General features: G+C 51.3%; 1 protein-coding gene across 3 annotated transcripts in view; it reads left to right on the top strand.

Annotated features, from left to right (window-relative positions):
* Positions 1 to 16,438, top strand: part of CAMKK1 (calcium/calmodulin dependent protein kinase kinase 1) — a 107,929-nt gene extending 91,491 nt beyond the window's left edge. For 2 of the 3 annotated variants that reach the window (XM_037375071.1, XM_037375070.1), the window contains exons 14-17: positions 240 to 368; positions 1,376 to 1,479; positions 6,544 to 6,591; positions 9,677 to 16,438. In XM_037375071.1, coding sequence (XP_037230968.1) covers positions 240 to 368; positions 1,376 to 1,479; positions 6,544 to 6,591; positions 9,677 to 9,749 — 354 coding nt within the window. In that variant the 3' untranslated portion in view covers positions 9,750 to 16,438. The remainder of the gene's footprint in view (positions 1 to 239; positions 369 to 1,375; positions 1,480 to 6,543; positions 6,592 to 9,676) is intronic. The other variant, XM_037375072.1, reaches the window with a different exon arrangement.
* The last annotated feature ends 3,646 nt before the right edge of the window (positions 16,439 to 20,084 follow it).

The following is a 20,084-nucleotide window of genomic DNA, read 5'->3' as shown; positions in this document are numbered from 1 at the left end:
TTCAGAGGGTGTCGGTTCCTCCGAGATGCCGGTGGGTGCGACAGCACCAGGCACTGGGGGATGCTGTCTGGCCAGGCACCAGGTTGCACCAATTTCCAAGGGAGCTGGATGAAGCACGTTGCTGAAAGTGGAAAATGGAGCAGTACCGGCACTTACCCCTGTCATCGGTCCTGCGCTCCCATTTCTCTCCCATCGCCAGCACCACAGCCCCTGCCCTCTCTGTGCTCCTCCCCACACAGGTGCATCCGTGGCTGACCAGGGGCGGCCAGGAGCCTCTCCCACTGGAGGAGGAGCACTGTACCGTGGTGGAGGTGACAGAGGAGGAGGTGAAGAACTCGGTGAAGACAATCCCGAGCTTGCCAGCTGTGGTAGGTATAAACCACAGCCACATCTTCTGCATGGGTTGGGAGCGTGGTACTTTGCTGAAGCCTTCAGCTAGTGAAGGAGTTTTGGAGAGGGTCCACGTGTGTTCCTGGCATGAAAAGCTTGGCTTTTCAACCCAGTGTGAACTTTTTGTGTCTCTGAGCACTACAGCAGCCTGGTTCTGCTGGGCCTGACCCTGTGAGCAGTTCTGTTTATATCGTAGCTGCTCTCCTAGGAGCTGCAGGGTTTGGCATCCACCCCCAAAGTGTCTGGCATCAGACATCCCAGAACACCAGAAGCATCCCAAGTGTGGTTTGTTTCACTAACCTAGAGAGGTTATGAGGCACCTGATTTGGATGCTCAATGAAGGCTCCAGACCTGGAGGTGACCTCGCCAGAGAAGCAGGGAGAGGACATCAGCCACAGAACATATAGCTGGCACTTGCTATATATTGTGGGGGGAGCACAAGTGGGTGTTGGGGGCTCTCTCAGCAGCTTGCCTGTAGCCAGCTGGAGATCTCCTACGGGCAATTATTACGATGTAGGTGCCTTTGGGGGATTCCTCATGGGGAGAGAGTGCTGAGCACAACAAGGACCCATTTGCACAGCTCTTGCGGTGTGATGTTAACATGGGCCCTCGCCCCAACAGCCGGCTGGGGGAGGTAAAACCAGCCTTTCCCCTGGATAGCAGGACCTGCCTGGGAGGATGGCCCGAGAGAGCTCCGGTCCCTCCTCCTCATGGGCTTGGACTACCATGGGTGGCAGGCAGTGGTCAGCAGCATCTGCTTGGCCTCTTGCTGGTGATGGTGTGCCAGGGGTCTGAGCTCGCCACCTGAGGGAACGCTGTTGTGGCTGCCTGGAAGTCCAAGAGGTTCCTTCAGTTGGTGCTGTCACCGTGATGCTGTCAAATGTCTGCTGAATTATTGAAGGACCTGTTGTCAGACTGCTGTGAAATAGCGTCAAGAAGCCAGCCAGTCCTGCTGTTCTCACCGGTCTGTTTTTCTTCTTCCAAGATCCTAGTGAAGGCCATGCTAAGGAAACGCTCCTTTGGAAATCCGTTCGAGGTTCAGGCGAGGCGGGAGGAGAGATCCATGTCTGCTCCAGGGAACTTGCTGATGTATGTATGTATGGCCTTGCCTGGCTCAGAGCAAAGGCGTGTGGGGAGGGCGAAGGATGCGGTTGGCAAATAATTTTTTTTTAGCATTTGAGGACAAAACTCCCTTCTAAATCAACCACTGAAGATAAAATCTACCTCCGGTCCTCTAGGATTAAATTACAATGCATTAAAGCAGCCTAAAAAGTCGTCTTATAGATGCAGTTCTCTCTGTAAGATGGGTTTGGTCTAAACGCATGTAAGGTGCTAAACTTGGGTTGGGTTTTACCTGTGATTAAAGATCCGTTAGAGATTGGTGAACTAAAATAAGTTTACTTGCAGGCTAGTCTAGATATGTATTGGAGGGTTTAATTCTCAACAGATAAGGTGCCAGATGAGCAGTTTGCAGGTTTTACAATGTCAAAAATAGGATGATGTGGTTTGTCTGTGGTCTGGGACCCAAGTCGGGGCAGAGACAGCCCGGAGGCACGTGGGCAGGCAGTGGAGAACACTTTGACATTGCTTTTTCATTTGAGAAAACATACGGTATTTTTTCACACTTCCAGTGAAATAGCACATTGCAACAGGCTGCTTTGGAGGCTGGGTACAAATGGCTGTATTGGGATTAAAAACGGAATAGACAAATGACTGACTGACTGATCTAATGTTGATGAATCGAATTCGTCAACAATTTTTAAGCGCAGTGGTCTTGGATGTACAGGAGTGGGGGGAGGATTCCTTTCTCCTTTACTTGGTTCTTACTCTTTCTCCCTCATTTTTGTTACTGGTCCTTTTTGGAGCCAGGATTCTGGGCCATCACCCTCCTAAGTAACAGCTGGACCATCAGCCTGACTTGGGACAATTATCTTTGTGTTCTCACCCCACAGGATCTGTAAGGCTGCAGTTCGCAACGCAACTGTGTTGTCCTAAAACGTTCCTTTTCCACCCAAAATCCCAGTACCGTGCCTAGCAGACTCCCGTGAGGGTGTGCTAAGTCTCCGTGTGCCTCTGATGATGCAAATAGAGTCTGGCTGTCACGGGTGTGCGGGGATTTCAGGGCACAGCTCAATTAAGGATGATAATGCTTTAGGGCCCAGCTGTGTATTGGAGACTTCAGCAAAGGCTTTACCTTCGAGTCCAGGACCAGTTAGTGTTAGACACTGGTTTAACATTTAAACACCGCGCACGCGAGCGCTGCTGCGGGGATGTATCTGAAGAGCGCGGCAGTCACAGCTCCCATGCCAGCTTAGCACCAGGGGTTTGTTCTCATTTGTTTCCCTTGGCTCATTGCCTTCCAAATTAGTGCTAATTTGACACACATCCCTCCCTGTATCTTTGCTGTCGTTCCTGGCCACTGCATTGCTCTAGGATGGTGGAACTTTTACTAATTTTGAAGAAAAATTTATTGTGAGGTTCCCACTGTCTGGGACAGCTAATTCAGAGCAAAGCAGGATTTCTTCTTTATAAACCCTGCCTCAATTGATATTTTAAGGTGGTCACTTCTTCTGTTAGCCTGAACCTGTTTCCAACTCCCTTTACCTTTGGGAGACTCGTAAGCCCATGCCACTAACCAGCTGGTGGGAATGCTTCTGGACCCTTGATGCTGTGGTTAGTGCCTGGAGCCGGGTGCTTTGTGATCTGCTTAAAGTTCATTTGATCTCACGTGGCTGTGATGTTCCTGATTTGCCACACTGTCCACGTCTAATCCCTTTTAAAATGTTTTTAGGCCTTCAGGATGAACTGTAAGCCTCCGCTTTTATTTGTCTGCTTTCTAAAGGTGCTAGTCAAATTCTTCTCGGCTTATACAGAACCAGCATCTTCCCCTGTCTCTACTCATTTCAGTCTCTGCTTGCACTCAGGCTCCTTGTACAAGACTGAAAATATATAAAAGTATATACTAAATATACGAAAAGTATAAAAGTGTATAATTTCCACTGTTGCATTGCTGTGCCCAGTGCCCTTGGGTTACAAAGACATGCCAGGTCAGGGATGGAGCTGCAGCCGTGCCAGGCTGGTCCCTGCCCAGCAGTGCAAGCGCTTAGAAATGTGCAAAAAGCACATGAACGGGCCAGCCCTGCACTGCACCAGCTCCTGCACTTAATTTCTCAGCCTCAAGCCATCGGTGTCAATTTTGGGCAGTAACAGTTGACTTTATCCTAAATTAATTCACGCGCAACTGGAGCTTTGAGAACTGATCTCGAAACCCTTCTGTTCAAAAGACAGACATTGGCTAAATCTCTTCAACAAATAGTGTCGTATATTAAACACTACAGCAGGAATGTGGTTGGTTTGGGTTTTTTTAAGGAATGTCGATTATTATTTCCAACTTTGAAAAATGCTAGACTGATTGAATCTAATGAAAATTACTTCAAATGTAAATAGATTTGTTGAATCTAATGACATGGATTTTATGTAAACCGAGTCTAAATGGGAATGTTCATTGTTCGGTGAGTTACAGTGGGACTTCCACAGGGGCAAACAGAGGCAGGTACTAAGCCCATCCAGTTCTTAACTCCTAGTGAGTTGTTCTGTAGTAAAACCACCCTTAATACACATATAAAATATAACATCCTTGCAAATGTTGTGAATAGCGCTGTGTTGGTTAAATATTCAGTGTTGAGTAAGTCTGGATGACTATAAATTTCTAGGATCTGGCAGAAACAGGTAATACCGTTGTAGCATAAAGGCTCTGCAGGGTTCCTACACGTCAGGCACCTTTTCCAGCCCTGCAACTGGATGGGGGACCCCAAAAGTGGGATGTGTCAGAAGGGCAGTGCCCACAGCCACCACTGCTCTCTGGCCACGCTGCTGTGTGGTTGCTTATAAGGACCTGAGCAAAAAAACAAGCCACAAGTTCCCAAGCTCTCTGCCACAGAGCTTCTCCTCCCCAGGGGCAGCGTCTTTATATAGAGAGAGAAATCAGCTTTTGTAATATTTCATCTCCTTCTGGTTAAAGGTAGAAAATAACTTGTGCTTCTCTATAGGCAAAAAGAAAAGCAATTGGAAAAGTCCGGTTTCACATTCCATTTATTAAATTAGGCTGTTTGAAATTGCCAGAGCCCCCCTCACTGCTGCTTCAAGGATCGTACATCTGTGCCCGTACTGAGCGTGTATTTTGCAGGAAATCCTCTGTCAGCTGAGTCTGCTTTCTGGTACTTGATGCCTAATTGATGGTTCTTAAAATGGATCTGTCCTTTAAGCTCAGTCTTTGGGATTTGGCGAGGAGGAAACTGAATCATGTGCTCAAACCTTTTTTTGATTCCTCCCTGCATTACCTATACCCAGTGCGCTGGGCTCTTCTTGGCAATGCTTCGTGCAGAAGCTGCATGGGCAGAAGCCTTTGCGACAGCAGGAGGTCTGTCACGTTTGTCACAACCGTTGTTCCTCTGGAGGGACACCATTAAGGCACCGGTGACTTGAGATCGTTCTTAAATTAGTGCTGGGAGGAGAGAGGGCTCTTTTGAGCACACCTTAGACCTGGAAGAAGCAAATCCTCTCCTGGGTGTTATTTATTGCTTTGTTTAATAGCACTGAAGAGTTAAAAAGGCAGCTGTTAAAACAGCAGGCACGTTCCCTGGGTTGAAGGGAACTAAAAGGAGGATGCCCCAGTGTAGCAATTCTTGTTTTGCAGTGGCTGCCTCTCCCCCGAGAGCATACACACACACCTAGAAGCCGTGTGCGAGCGCTGCCAGCTGTCCCTTTACCCTGGGAGCTGCACGGCAGTGGGGTGGCACAGGGTCCTGCCTTCCGTGCGGGATCTCCCAGAAGATGCGGTGATTCATCGAACCTCACAGATCCTGCAGACCATGGCCAGGTTCAAGCCCTCATTAACAGTGGCTGCAGAAGCAAATGATCATTTTCTAATTTTGCCAGTTACGTTTTTGAAATTCACAGTGACGTTCTGGGTTTCTGTTAGTGCTACGTTTCTTCTGCCTGCTCCAGATTTCTCCTAATTGAGTCAGCACTGGCTTCACCACATTTTATTGCTCTCATTTGTTGCAACTACTACCTATCAAATTAATTGCTGTGTTTTGACAGACCCAATTTACCTTCCCATTATGGCTCCTGTTACTATTGATGAAATGTGGTTGTCAGCTGCTGTACGGGGGATCAGTCTGTATTGAGAAAGCCTACCCTGTTTTCCAGCCTTCCCAAAAAAGACAGCAGAAGAGCCCTTGGGGCCATACTGTCAGTGTAGGCTAGGCACGAGGAAGCCAGCGGGGACAGGGAGGTTAGAAAGTGGCTGACCCAGGTCTCCAAGCAGAAGCAGCTTCTCACAAAGCAGCTCACAGGTACCTGCCTCGTGGGGGCTTTGTGCTGAGAGAGTCCCAGGGCTCGGTGCCGTAAGCCTGCTCTGAAATAGGGCGACCAGGTTTACAGCATCGTTTTTGACTGCTGTAAAGGGGAGTGGCTGCAGGGTGGGTTTAAATTTGCTAGATGTTTCTGCTAAAGGTGCTCCCTTGGTCTCTGCTAGTGCTCGGTGTCTGTCTCTCCAGTCCCAGGAAGGGTTTGGATAGGTAGCACGTAGGTGCTGTCAAAATAAACAACGAAAATCCGTATCAATTGTCACTGCAAAGAGAACTGCGTGTCTGGTGGGAAGAGCCATGCCCCGTGGTGCAGGTGGGCATTCCCCGAATCCACCTAAGGACCGAGGCACCGGCTTGTGGCACAGGATTTTCCTCTGGCAAAGACCCACCAGCCAGTGGCCCCATGCCTGTGTGGCTCTACTGGCACTGAGCTCAGCCGCCCCACGGCACGCGGTGGGGGTGCCGTGACCATGGTGGGACACAAACCCCCCAGAGGTGCCAAACGACGTGGACCAGGGAAGCACAGCTGGGCACCAGCGGTTGCTGGAGGCCCTCTGGAGCTCTCGGCAGTGGTAGGGGCTGGAGTGGGTTTGTACCAGTGCTACCAGTGCCCGTCCTCGGCCATCCTCCAGGCTGCAAGTGGATGTGACCGATGCTCCATCCTCCGTTTCACTAGGAGGATGCTCGCTAGGCTTGTTCGGTACAGAAATACAAGCTTCTTTGCCTGCTGCCATCATCTTCATGATCACTTTCTTCCTTTGTCTCATTGTTTTGCTCTCAGGGACAGGCTCCTCTTAAACCCATCTCTGTATTTGCATCCGTCTTTAAGGTAATTCAGTGTTCGTGTTTCCCCTGGGTGCTATAGAAACGTGTGTCCCCTCCTCAGCCTGCGTGATTTGTGTGGTAGCGAGAGTGTTCGGCTCCATCCTTCCTTCCTGTAGGAGCAATTTTACTGCAGTAATTCCGTGTGCCTGACGCTAATGCGTATGTATGCTCTTTTTATTAGGATTATTTGTGGTTCTTTGGCGTTTGGAGAGGGAGGGGTGGAAAAAGCCACTTGGGTTTTAGCAGGGACTGCTGCTCGGCCCCACGTTCGTGGAAGGAGTAGCCACAGAATTTCGGAAAGGCTGAGTTTTATAATTCAGGCTCAGGTTTAATGTTTTAGGGGTTATGCAAAAGAAAGAGATGCCCATGTCGGCTGCTCCGTGCCAGCACCATCCCACCTCCGCCAGGACCTCACTAAAACATGGTCATCTGTGTCCCACCAGCTGCACAGCCCCTTCTGGGGAGCAGTCAGTCCAGTTAATTCTGTTAAATAACAAAACGACATTCCGTGCAAACCGTGACAAACTGGTTTCTAAACATCTGGGTGCGAAGTCTCAGCATCCAGCGCTTAGGTGGGACACAGCCTCCCCCCAGGCCTGGGGGCATCTGGGCTGAGGCACCAGGGAAGTCACCAAATACCTCTGGGAGCAGCGCCGCCGCGCTGGAGGCTCGGGCTGGCCCGGTTCATCGCTCCGAGGTGAATGGATGCACCAGAGCCAGCGTGCCACCTTCTCCAAGGGAGGAAGGACTTGCAGAGATTCTCCAAAAATAGTTAGGAGAAGGCAGGAGGAGGAGGATGGGGACTGACGTGACTGGTGCCACTGCCTGCGGCTAAATTTCTCATGGAGAACTTTCCAAGAGGACTTCACCAGCCTAGATGAGGGCAGATTATTGGTACTTAATGGGTACTCAGTGGAGGAACTAAGCACTTACCAGGGTGTGTTTGTGTGTATATGCTGTGATTTGGCTCTTTGTAGGTTGTCCCACTCCATCCCTGTCCTGTGCTGCCTGCGTTTCAGAGGGAAGTGCTGTGAGGCTTGTTCCTGGCTGGGCACAAAACCCTGTGTAAGATACTCAGTGGTGGTGGTCTTCCCGCAGCTGCTGTGGTTAGCAGCAACATGATCTCCTGGATAGTTGCACAGGTTAGGCTTCACTCACCTGTGCTTTACAAAATGTCACAGAAATCCAGTCTTATGTCTTAAAAAGAGTTATTTCATGGAAATTCATGTCTAGCGGCAGGTCTCACAGCACAAGCCCCGGCTCCCATGCAGACTGCAGAGCACTGACCTCCCACCTTACGTGCAACCCACGTTTAGCTGCTATTTGCCACTGTGTGGGTATCGTGTCACCCTGTTTTGTGTTGCACCCCTCCTGCTCTGCCAGAAGGTGTTTGGAGAGGCAGAAGGTGCTTGGAGCAGGGGGAGCACTGAAGGCACCGCAGGCACAGGCTTGGCCGGGCAGGGAGCAGTGCTGTGCCAGAAAACACCGCTGCTGCTACACGGGGTGATAAATCGTTTCAAGAGGGTGATGACAGGCTGTTCCTCAGCCTCCCCTACGGGGAAATGGTCCACGCTGCAGGTTCAAGGTCAGGTTTATCACAGGGCTTTGCTGGAGCAGAGAAGGGAACGTGATTTTTGATAACGTCTGTTTTTTTCAAAAATCCGTATACACGGATGTGTGATTTCAGTGTCGTTCCCAGCCAGCCAACAACCCCAGAGCCCCGGCTCCTGGCCACTCTGTGCTCCAGGCACACACAGCGGCGCTGATCTCCGCTGCCGAGCTGGCTTCCTCACACAGACCAGTTCTCCCGTGGCCGGGTTGGGGTGAGCGAGGCTGGACACCCCGGGGGATGCAGATGCTCGGGGTGGCATCACCTCTGGTGCCCTGCGGATACCGTCACGCCTTCGTGGTGGAGAAACGAGCGCGTTGGGTGTGAGTAGCCTGCCTGCCGCGGGTGCATGGGTGGCACCTGGAGGTGTCACGTTTTCTCCATTCAGCCTGGAGCAGGGACAGCTTTCCCTGGGCAGATCTCAGTCACGGGCTGCCTTATGGCTGGCTGGCCTGGATGGAGCTGTTCCACCTCAAGGATGCCCCGGAGCGCGATGCTGCTGTGCTTGTGGCTGCCAGCGCGGCTGGGGCTTGGCGCTGGCTTTGCCAAACGGGCTGGTGCAGCTCACAGCCCTTCAAAGATGCCCAGCCTGAGACAGCAAAATGCTCCATCAACCTCAATGTCTCCAGTCATGCTTCAGAGTGATGCCCTCAGGAGCTCTGAGCCTTCCTCCTGCTGGCAGGGGTAGGGTGTCCCATCCCATCTCTGTCCCATCCCATCTCTGTCCCATCCCATCTCGGTCCCATCCTGCTGCAGCAAAGCTCAAGCCTTCTACATAAGCAAACATCAGAAATTAGGAGTGGGAGGAAAAGGCTGAAGGTATCACGGTGTACCTACAATGCCAGTAAGTTACCTCAGCTTTTTGAAGGTGTTTTTTAAGGTGTGTTTTAAGGACTGCTGCTCTCAGGTGCTGAGCTGTTTTAGGGACCAAGCAAACTCATAGAAACTGAAATCAAACAGCTCTCATGTAGGGAAAACAGGGTTCTGGTAGAACCATTCCATTCTTACTGCCATTTACAGCGGGGCTTTGGAGAAGCAGTTTATGGTATCGAGCCATCACTCTGATATTTAAAAAAAGAAAAGAAAAAATCAGATTAAAGGAAAGCAAACCAGAACTCCCCAAATACAGACCAGATAATTTGGAATCGTTGCTGCTGCTCTGCAAGACTCCCTCCAAGAGCCAGGTAACTCCTCATGCTGCTGCAGCCAGGAGAAGGGCATTGAGGGGAGTGCAGAGCTCAGCCTTCAGGGTGCGGAGACCCAGCCAGGGCACAGGTACAAGCTGCCCATGCTGCAGCGCATCGAGCTGGGATGTTGCTGAGCTGTTTATGCAGTACCAGCACGACAGGCTGCTTCATTGCTCTTCCCTCTTAATACTGATGTTGTTGACCCGGGTTGCTCATTGGAAAAAAACACCCCCTGCTTTATATCTTGCATTGCTGTGTGCCTATAATCTCTTTATTTCGTGTCATTCGTGTAGAAAACAAGGGAGCAGAGAAGGCAGCAGGGACCCGGAGCTGCCCGACGTGTGTGAAGATGAAGCTACATCCTGAAGCTGCCTGGCTGTGCAGGCTGGTCACTCACGTGCTGCTGCTGTTGTATCCATCATGGTGTTGTCTAGCACCCATCTGCCCTCATCACCAAGTCTGGGGCCTGCAAAGCAAATAAAAAAAAAAAATTAAAAAAAAAAACCACCACAACCCAAAAACGGACCAACCCAGAAAACCAGAAAGGAGGAACAGAGCAGCAATAAGGAAAAGAGGAGCCCTCGGGCAGCATGGCTGGCAGGGGGCTGGCTCGGCCTCGTGGGCGGCTGCGTTCTTCATGCAAGGTGTCCGTGCGCTCCTCCGTGTGTGCCTTGCTCTCCACTTGCGCTTCACGTGTGGGCTTTGTAGTTGGGTGTCTTGGCCGATGAATGCGGTTTTATTTGTAACGCGAGGAACCAAACGTCTCACGGGTCGGTCGCCCTGGAGACTTTTTTTTTCCTTTGCTTTTTTGCATTCTCTATTTTAAGCATCAGGAAAAAAAATCATTACATCAGAGTCAGGTTTTATATCAGAGGGTAACTGTTTTATTTAATGCACGGGTAAAGCACTTCTGTATATCGGGACACGGTCCTGCTCCTGTTGGAGCTGATGGCAGAATTTCTATGGATGGTCCTGCTCCTGCAGAATTTCTATGGATATCAGTTAAAGGAGGATGAAATCTTGCTGTTGGAGCAAATGCTGTCACTCTCTATGCCTTTCCTTCTCTTTTTTTCCCTTCTCTTCTTGCCCCTCAGTTCTTGCACAGTGTAAATCCTGCCAGCGTCGGTGGCTTTAGTCAGGGCAGCGTCATCAAACAGAATCACTCGATATTCCCAGTAACGTGCAATGAGCCTTGGAAGGTCACAGAGACCTGGTGCACTGGGATGTGCTGTGGCGTGGAAGGGCTTAGTGCACCCAGGGCATCTGCTAGCCAGGCATGCTCTTCCCGAGGGGCTGGGGCTGCCCTCCATCCCCTGCGCCCAGCCCTGTGCGCACGGACCTTGTCCTCAAAGCTGAAAAGAAGTAGCAGCTTTGGGGTTTATTTTCCTGAAGGATGATTTCCTTCCCCTCACTCATCTCTCAGCTCCTTTTAAATTACGTACCTGGTGCTCGTCAGCTTTAATTTCCTGATAAGTGACCCAAACTGGGAGAGCTCCCTGGCATGCCAAATGTTGGTAAAGGGTTTTTAGACTAAGGGAAGTGACAGAACACAAATGAGATCAAGACTTGATCTTTTGGGTTTTTAAGGCTTTAATTTTTAATTTTATTTTAAGACTGTCATTTTGATGCACGTGCTGATGCTGCTATTTTATCCGTAGTTTGCTTCTAAACTTGGGATTAGAAGCTTCATCTCTACAGTTTGATAACAGGTGAGAACTTGCACTTAAAAGGGCAAAGGCAGCTTTTTCAGTGGCTGTTGACTATAAGGAATTTCACTCCTACACTCAGAGTAAAAACCAGTAATACCAATCCATCAAAATATCCGTTAGCATTTTCCCTTGAGCTTTAGGGGGTTTGAGCATGCCCCTGGGAAGCTCATGGGATTGGACTCTTATTTTATAGTACTTAAATAAAGGACACGACGAAATTTGGTTCCTACTTCATCATAGTGTCTTTTTTCAGGTTAATCCTGAGGGTTTGGGACTTTTTTCCGGGACTTTTTTCCCTAATTTTTTGTGCCGGGGGATACGTGCACGAGGGTTGTTGGTAGCGGCTGGTGTACTGGTGTTGCTGTTCTGTTCACTGCAGCCGTTGGGTGGTTTGCAGCGTTTCTGTACCAGTGCTACCAGTGCCTGTCCCCAGCCTGCCACCTCGCCTCGCTCATCTTCAGCCACCTCGGTGGTATGACCAGAAGCAGTCACCAGCCGGAGCTCTGCCCCACATCTCACCTGTAAATATTGGCAAATGGGGAAATAATATCGCAGCGAGTGTGTTTTATCAAGGGGATCTTTTGATTTTTAAAGCAGGCAAAAGTGTTGGATCCTGTAAAGGTTACTGCTCAGGGCCTGCACTCTGCATTGCTTGCAGCCGGGTGGCAAATCCTGCCTGCATTTGTGTGGCTGCAATGGCTGTGCGCTCAGCATCCTCCGCGGGCCCGTGGCTCTGCTCCGGCTGCATGCCATGATGCATCCCGCGGGCTGGCGCTTGCATCCCGCTGCCTTGTGATGAAGATGTAAGCACCCAGAGGAAGGGATGGAAGATGGTGATGAGGACTTGGCAAGCCTGAGAGCGCAGGGGGGGCTCTGCAAATGTGGGAGGGGGGACTGGCCAGGAGGAGCCATTGCCTGCGGAGGGGTTGGTCTCTGGATGCAAAGTGGTGTGTGCTGGGGACAAAGCGCTGGGATTGCCACCAGGTCCTGCTGCACGCCAGGGGCTGAGCTGAGCAGCCCCAGGGAAGTGGTGGGAGCAAACTGGTTTGTGGAAAAATGGACCTTCTCCAGCGGGTGTCCTGGGGGCTGGGGCTCGGGCTGGCTGTGGCAAGGACAGGCTGCTGGCAGTGGGAGGAAGGCTGTGGTGCTGGGTGAGTGCCCAGCCTGCGTGGGGAAGTGACCTTGGGTCAAGGGCATGTCTCGGGAAGTTGCCTTACCCCTGGGAGAAAAGGCAGTACCTGTAGTCCTTATCCCCGTGGGACTTCTGAGGTCTAAGCAATACTGGAGTCGTGCTCAAAGAGCTCTAAGACTGCAAACATGGGGATATTTATTGTATTTTTAATATATGGTAAGAATAATTTGCTAATTCAGTCAGTGTTTGTGGTTATTCTCATGATGCCCAAGAGGCTGGGAGATAGGGGGGCAAGGCTGCTGGAAGGCTGTTCTCAGCCTCAATTAATGCAACCAATTTAATTATAATTTACTGGTTATGTCATGCTTCTGTAGTGGTAGCTGAAATGTCATTTCAGTTTTGGAGAGAATGGGTATTTTTTATGATTATCCCCAAATTGGTTTTGAAACAGTTGCCCTTTCGGCTGAAAGAAATAATTCTGGAGCTGTTCCCAGAGGTCCAGGGAGCGACCAGGGCTGCACAGCTGAGCTGGTGTCACACCTTGGTCCCCAGCCAGCCCGCCAGCCTCTGGGGTCAATCCTTTACCTCCCAAACTCCTCTGTATTGCATTGCGGATGGCAGCCTGAAACCTTGCCTGAAATGAAATGAGGAAGGTGCAGCAGCAGCAAGAGAAACGCTCGGATTTATCCAAAGGCTTGGTAAGGCGACTGTAAAAACACGCATCTTGCTTAACTGCAATGAAATTTTTATGTACGCGCACGTTAGGGCAACTGGGAGCAACTCTGTTTTGCTCTGAAGAATGGAAGAGGCTAAAGAGATGGTATTTATTTGAAAATAAACATCTTTGGCAAGCCAGTCCTTTTATCTGTCGAGGAAAGTCATTCTTTTTAGCTGGATGGCTAAATACTTGTGAACGTGGGGACGGGGTCTGGCATGGCAGGGCAAATCTGAGCTGGCATGGGCACGCACTGATACTTCTCTGCATACCCTGCATTTTTGCCCTCCAAATCCTTGCTTGCCCCTGTTATTCCTGGAGTACCAGCATCCCACAAAAAGAGGTACTGGGATGCTCTGCAGTGTGTCAGCGGGGTCTGTCGTGGGGAGGGCTCCTCTTTCCCCCCGTGCGATGGCAGGCTCGGCTCTGGTCAGCTTTGGTGGGCTTTCCCAGCTTGGGGATGGCCTGGAGCGAGAGGCCCGGAAAGAAATTTCTCTTCTGGGGACATGGCATACCCTTTTGGTCTCCAGGATGTCGATTTCTTTGTCTTGTTCAGTTCAGTTCAGGAGGTAGTGCTACGTAAAAATCCTGGTTTAGTGTCTCCCGTCTGGCACGGAGGGATGCTGCAGTGATATCTTTAACCCTTTGGGCAGGAATGTGTCACTGTGAATGTCACACGTTGCAAAGAAATGAGCTTTTCAGCGTTTTAATGATGCATTGCAGCATGTGAACACGTGCACAGATCACCACTCACGGTGTTTATACCTCAGCTCCCCAGCCGTGCCCATGTAGGGGCTACGTGCGTTTCTCAGTGGTGTAGCCTCCAGACACGGCAGTGTGGGCAGACGTGGTGCAGTTGTGTGATGTGGCCCCGGAGCGGGAGCAGGTCCCTGGAGCGGGTGTGTGGAACCGAGAGGGTATTTGCAGCGAGCCTGTGGCCGGGGGTCCGTGCTGCGAGGGGCAGAAGGAATCCCTGGGAGCTTTGGCTGCAGCGCCGTCGCTCCAGCCCGATCCGTGTAGGAGCCTCTTCTCGCAGGAGAAGCTAAACCACCTGCAGCAGTCAGTGCGACCGCACCGTGAATATTTTTTTTTTTTTTTTCAGTGCCTTGAGACACAAGAAGCAAGCTGCTCAGCAAAAAAATGGGCTTTCTGAAAGGTCAAGTGGCACATGTCTGTGACATGCTTGTCAGCCTTCGGAGGGTGGGTAACTCAGGCGTGTCCTTTGCCAGTCACGGTGGCATCAGTTGCTCTCTTGTTTGTGTCACATCTGGGGCCAACATCTCCTGCCCGGGTGGTGGCTCACTTTTTGCATCTTGCAGGTTGCAGATTTGAGAAATTGTTGCGTTTCGGAGCCAAAGGCGCACGTGGAGATGCGTGCCGAGGTCACTGCAGGTTTGCAGGCACAGGGGGCTGCAGCCTGCCGCGGGTACCAGCACGGGCTGCTGCCCTTCCCTGCTGCAGAGAGATGCTGGGGGGCTGGAGATGGGAAATGGGGTGGCTTTGGGTATCTCCTCCTTGCATGTCCCCTGTGATACACCATGGGGGGGACACCTGGTAAGTGCATGTCTGGCGAGCCCAGCATGCTCCTGCCACTGTGCCCCATTCTGTGCCTGCCCCGTCCGCTTTGGCAGGTCTCCATCTCCCCTGCTCCGTGCCAGAATTTGGCCCCTGAGCCAAGCAACAGAGTGCAAAACCCACGGAGGCTAAATACAGCCCCGGCTCCTTGCAGCGCAGTGTTGCTAACCCAAGCTGTGTTGTTTTGGGGGTCCTAGGGAGAGTGGTTTGACAAACACTGCCCTGGAAAACATTCCCAGGGAATAAAACAGGGAAGGTGGGAGCAGCCAGGGGTTGGCCATGGGAAAGCTGGTCTTGTGTATGGCTGCATCCGAAGGGAGCCCGGCGGGGGTACAGCGTAGCTGTTCCCTGCAAAACAAATTGCAACTCCATGAAATGACTCCCTGGATGGGGTTTAATTCCTTCTTTATCGCCAGACTTGCAAGGGGAGCTGGTGGGAGGAATTTTGTGTTCCTTCAGCACAGCTCGATGTCCTGAAGCCGTTGGCAGCCCTGAGGCAGGGGCTGAAGGAGGTTTTTCCCCATCTCTGTGGTGGGTGGCCAGGAGAGCTCCTTTGCTCCCTCTGGCTCAGCGCTGTCCTTCTTGTATCTTCTCCAAGAAAACCAGGAGATTTGTCCTGCCAGCCCAGGGGCTTGGTCCCAGCCCCTTGGAGACCAGGCTCTCTCTAAGGGTCCCACCTGCCCTTGCTGGTGCTCAGAGCCCCTTGTCCCCCACCAGCTGCAGCGAGGAACAGCCCTTAGCTGGTGCTTTGGGCTCTCTTCCACCGAGCAGCGCAGTCGGGTACATGAGAAGCTATGGCATGATTTCAAGTGATGCTTTGATGGTGCAGCTAGTGCAGGAGATTCAGAACAAACGCGGCAAGGACTGTTGTTGTCTCTCTGGTGGTGTCTCTGGGCAGACTGGCTGAGCGAGCTAAAAGGGTCATTGGTGGTCCTGGACAGCTTTATCAGTGATTTCCAGACGTAGAGCCCACGTCTGCTGTGTTTTGCTAGGTGCTCAGTATCGGTGTTCTGTTCTGCTGCAATAAAAGAAGGTCCGTCTCTGGGATGGGCGATGTGACCTTTGTGTGGGATGGGGACAGCGGGAAAGGCAGGCTCCGTTCTGCCCCGAGAGGATGGGGATCTCACTAAGTGTGACAACATTTGCAAAGGAAGAAGGACAGTGCTGGGGGTCCTGCTGAGAGCTTGGGCACCTTGGGTACCTTGAGTGTCCAGCAGGATTACTGGAGCCTGGAAGGCAGATTGTTGTTTTCTGTGTGTGTATATAACTTAGCTTAGGTACCAAACTTCGCTCTACCAGGGCACACTCTCAGTGGTGTTTGCTGAGCACAGCACTGAAAGGGATTTCTTTTCTGGCCCAGAGCCTCCCACAGCAGGCCATACTTGGACCAGGTTCCTCCCAGCCTGAATTAACCTGGATTATCCCATGACCCTGTTGCTCTGAACGCAGCCTTTCATGGGACGAGGGAAGGAAAGGATCTTGAGAGTTAGTTGCTGCCTGTCACCTTTCCTTCCTGAAGCAAAGCCATGTACGCTCAGGGTCGCTGCTAGCGGACACCCAGGCCCCAGGCAGTGACCACAAGCCATCAGTCAAAGCATTCCAAAAAAACTGTGTAAATTCAAGAAAGAGTAAATTGCAACTTTTGAGGATATAATTGGGATCCTCTGTGCCGTAATTTTGCTGCTGTCTTTGATTTACAGGCCTGTTCTGTTAGGATTTAAGTCTCTCGTTATACTTGATGTTAAATATATGACTCTGTATGTACTCTGCTATAATTCAAGCATGACGTATATGCACTCAGTACTGTAATGGCACGTGGCTGTTACACTGTAAATATGTACCATGAATAGAGAGGCTTATTTTTTGCATGCTTTTGTACTCTAGAACTGAAGAGAAAATGACAATAAAGTCCACAGAGATGACAGTGGGTGTAAGTGCAGTTCCAAGAGGCGCTTGTTGCTGGCTCTTGTGTGCTCTCTGCTGTTCGAGCCCTCCCTGTGCTTTGAGCTACAGCAAAGAAGGGGCTTAGAGGGTTCCCACCACTCCTTTCATCCCTGCCCTTTCCTTGTTGGGCTTTTCCCTGGACAAAGAGACTCAGCGACCCATTGCGCTTCGGTACGGCATCACCAACGGTTACAACATCTCGCTGTAACGGAACCTGTGAGGTTGGTCTTGCCTTAATGGCATTTGGTTCCAAAGGAACATGTAATTTGCTTTGGAGGGAATTGCCTAGAGCTAACTCAGCATGGTTTGTGGAAACCTCAGCAAACCCTGGGCTTGCCTGGTGCTGCTGGGCAGGACTGGGGCGCTGAGCCCACGGTGCTCCGGGGACCTTGCTCCAGGGCATGCAGAGGCACCATGCCCATCTCATTCTTACAATGCTTATAAAAAAGAAGAGGAAAAATAAAATGAACCACAAGGTGAAGGCGTCTGTCTCATCACCTGTCATTAGTGTTCTGCCCAAACAGGCAGCTCATTCACGGGTATGTAAATGGCTAGTGCCATTTTCACATAAATGAATGTGAAAGGACCCGAGGGACAAAGTGGCAGAGACCCAGCTCTAGGGTCTTCTCTGCTCACCGAGATGTCCTGGGCTTTGCTGGTTCCCCTGACACCTTGGCAGCCTGTTGCCGGCACCACAGTGAGCTGCCCAGGAGGAGCCAAGTGCCCTGACCAGAGGGGACAACCGGGCGGTGTGTCCCTGGCACAGCCCAGCGCCGGCAGCACGGCATCCCCTGCCTCGCTGCCCTCGCTTTCCCTCTGCCATCAGCGGTCAGGGGACAGAAACAGGGACACCAAACCCTTTCCAGCCAGGGATGGTCTTGGGTCCAGGTCTGCAGAACTGACCCGACAGCAGGAGTACACAGAAAAAAGAAGAAACCTGGAGGCAATGTATCCCGAGGTGTGTTTTGTCGGTAGAGCTGTGCTGTTGTCAGGAGGGTATGTGCTGGGGGTGAAAGCTCAGTTTTGCTGGACCAACATTGTTTCTAGATGCTTCAGCAAAGTCTCCAAGTGTGGGCAGAGCTTTGCAAATCCCCACCTTCCCCTTCCTCCTGCCCCGAAGAAAGCAGGAGCCCACTTTGTGCTATAGCCAGTGGTCGTGTGCCGGGAAATTCATCCCATCAGCAACATCCCTGCCTGACTGCCTGAGCCAGTCCTTCCCTCTCCCCCGACAGCTGCTGGAGGATGGCAAGGCACGTCCCTGCCTCATGTTAGGATGTTACAGCTTCGTTTTCAGGTCCAGCTCGCAGCAGCTGGCTGCACACCGCAGCCATGACTGGTGCTTCCCAGCCAACCCCACTAAGCCAAACCCTTGCTATTTATTTTGCAAACGCTGAGCAAAAAGCACTTCGTGGCCCTGTCACTTGTAACGAAGGATAACAGCAATTACCAACTCCTAGGTGCAGCCCCAATTAAAACAGAGAGGGGTTTGGCTTGCATTTTATAAGCCACGTAGCTTTATTTATTGCCTGGGGATGTTTCTTTCTAAGAAGTCCAGTCTTTGCATTTTTTGTTCAGGGAATGGCCCTCTCCGGGTTGGCGATGGGAACGGGTGCCTGCGTCTCTCTCGGATCACAGCAGGGATGGCTGGGGCTCAGTGGCTGCAAGGGGCACAGGCTGACTCGCTGCTGGAAAAGCCGGGGGGAGCTCCATCACCAGCTCCTGCGGGCTCCAGGCAGCCACTGAACATCACTGTAAACTTTTATCCTCCTTCCCCCCCTGCCCCAGTTGTGTTTCCTAGCTTGTTTCTGGCACCCCAGCGCCAAATGAGTGACCGACAAGCTGTACCCTGCTTATGTGCCGGGTCACTCCGTGCTGCAGCGATCCCCACCAGCTGGGTAAGGAAGGTGCCGCTTCGCCTTGTGCCAACGGAGAAGTGATTTGTGTGATAAGCTCAGAAAAACACGCTCAGATGTGCCCCAGTGCCACAGCAATGGGGCTGGACCCACCGCAACCACTACCAGGAAAGGACGGAAAACCACTCGGTAAGAGGGACCGGCAGGAGCTGGGGGTGCGAAGGGGCACATCGAGCATCACTAATGCGCCGGCACTTTTGCTGGGTTCATGCGATTGCCCACGCCCGTGCCAGGTGGACTGATACCCCAGTGTTTGAAGTCACATAGTCGCTTGTTCCCTGGGGATGCTGCATCCTGGTCCCACCTCGGCAAGGCACATCGCTGCTACAGTCACGCATCCAGCCCTGAGATGCCATCAGTGACGTGTCCCAAGCCAGTAAGTGTTCCCAGGGTTTATGGTCGTGTTGGGATTTCACTGGGACTCGGTCTGGGGTTTGATCCAGCCAGGTAAATGGCTTGAAAGCCACCCCTCCTCATTTTCTTCTAAATGGGTTGCGTTTCCAAATGGATTTCTTGAGCAGTAAATTATAATTTAGTGCTTAGTATAATATTCATTAAGAGCTCACTTCTGCTGTAGCATTATACCAAATACTAATTATTAGAAATTAAGGTGACAGGAGGGAATAATACTCTGAGTTGTGTAAGTAGGAGTAATAACAGCCTGGGAGGGATAAGCAAAGCAAAGCAAAGTGGGAGAATTTCCTTTCTATGGGGAAATGAGAGGCAACAAAACCCCCAAAGCAGGCATGGAGCCACGGCTGCCTGGGCAGAGGGTATGCTGTGAGGTGCCAGGCAGGACAGCTGCTGGGGGAAGGGGACAAAAAATAATTAAGCGGAGGAGTCACCGTTGTGGGATCATTGGGTTCCAAGTGTCCAGTTTTGGGGCATCTCTGCCTGGCAGCATCCATACAGGGAAATGAGCTCCAAAGGTTCAATCTTGCCTTGACATTATTTTTCTGCTTCGTTTGCTTAGTTTATTATGATTTTTTTTTTCCTCTTCAGGCTGAAATTAAATTTCCTACAATGATTTCCAGCAAAACACAGGAAGATGTTTCTGCTGAGTCTGGTATTAGATGCCAGCATGTGTCCTTACAAGCTGCAGGTTTGGGTGCTGGTAAGCAGGTGCTGCCTGGGTTTTGGGCATGGTCCAGCTACAAATGGGTGGTGGTTTTAAAGCAAAAGTTACAGCCCAGGTGGAGCTACACCACATTTTGTTGTGCCAACTTTGGCCACTACCGCCACTGAAAACTGACTGCAGCATCGGTAGGATGGATGAGGGGCAGGATGAGAAGCAGGGGAAGCACCCGAAGCCAAGCAGGGCTGTGCGAGGGACGTGTATTTTCCTGTCCCCAGCGAAGGGGGAGTCATCAGCCCTCAGAAGACACAGCCCCAACCGAGTGTAACCCCGTTATGAACTTCACCCTTTATTATTCGTGCTGCTCCACACCAAGCTGCACAGCCGCCTCCGAGGCTCCCCTCCAGCGCAGGCTGTTTAGCCAAGCTCCCTTTTTCCTATGGTTTAATTAGGGGGAAAAAATGACCTTGTATGTGAAAGTGATCCCTTTGTTGCCAAACATTTCCAGGTTTTTTCTTTTCTTCTCGAAGTAGGAAAAAGCCATTTACTGTGTTCTTTTCTATGGCCATTTCCAGGGAGGTCCAGCAAACACAGCCAGGAGCCATCAGCAACCAAGCCCTGACCGAGTTTCTTCGCTT

This window comes from Falco rusticolus, chromosome 1, assembly GCF_015220075.1.
Source record: "Falco rusticolus isolate bFalRus1 chromosome 1, bFalRus1.pri, whole genome shotgun sequence".
NCBI classification, from domain to species: domain Eukaryota; kingdom Metazoa; phylum Chordata; class Aves; order Falconiformes; family Falconidae; genus Falco; species Falco rusticolus.
This window is presented reverse-complemented; position numbering and strand designations above follow the sequence as displayed.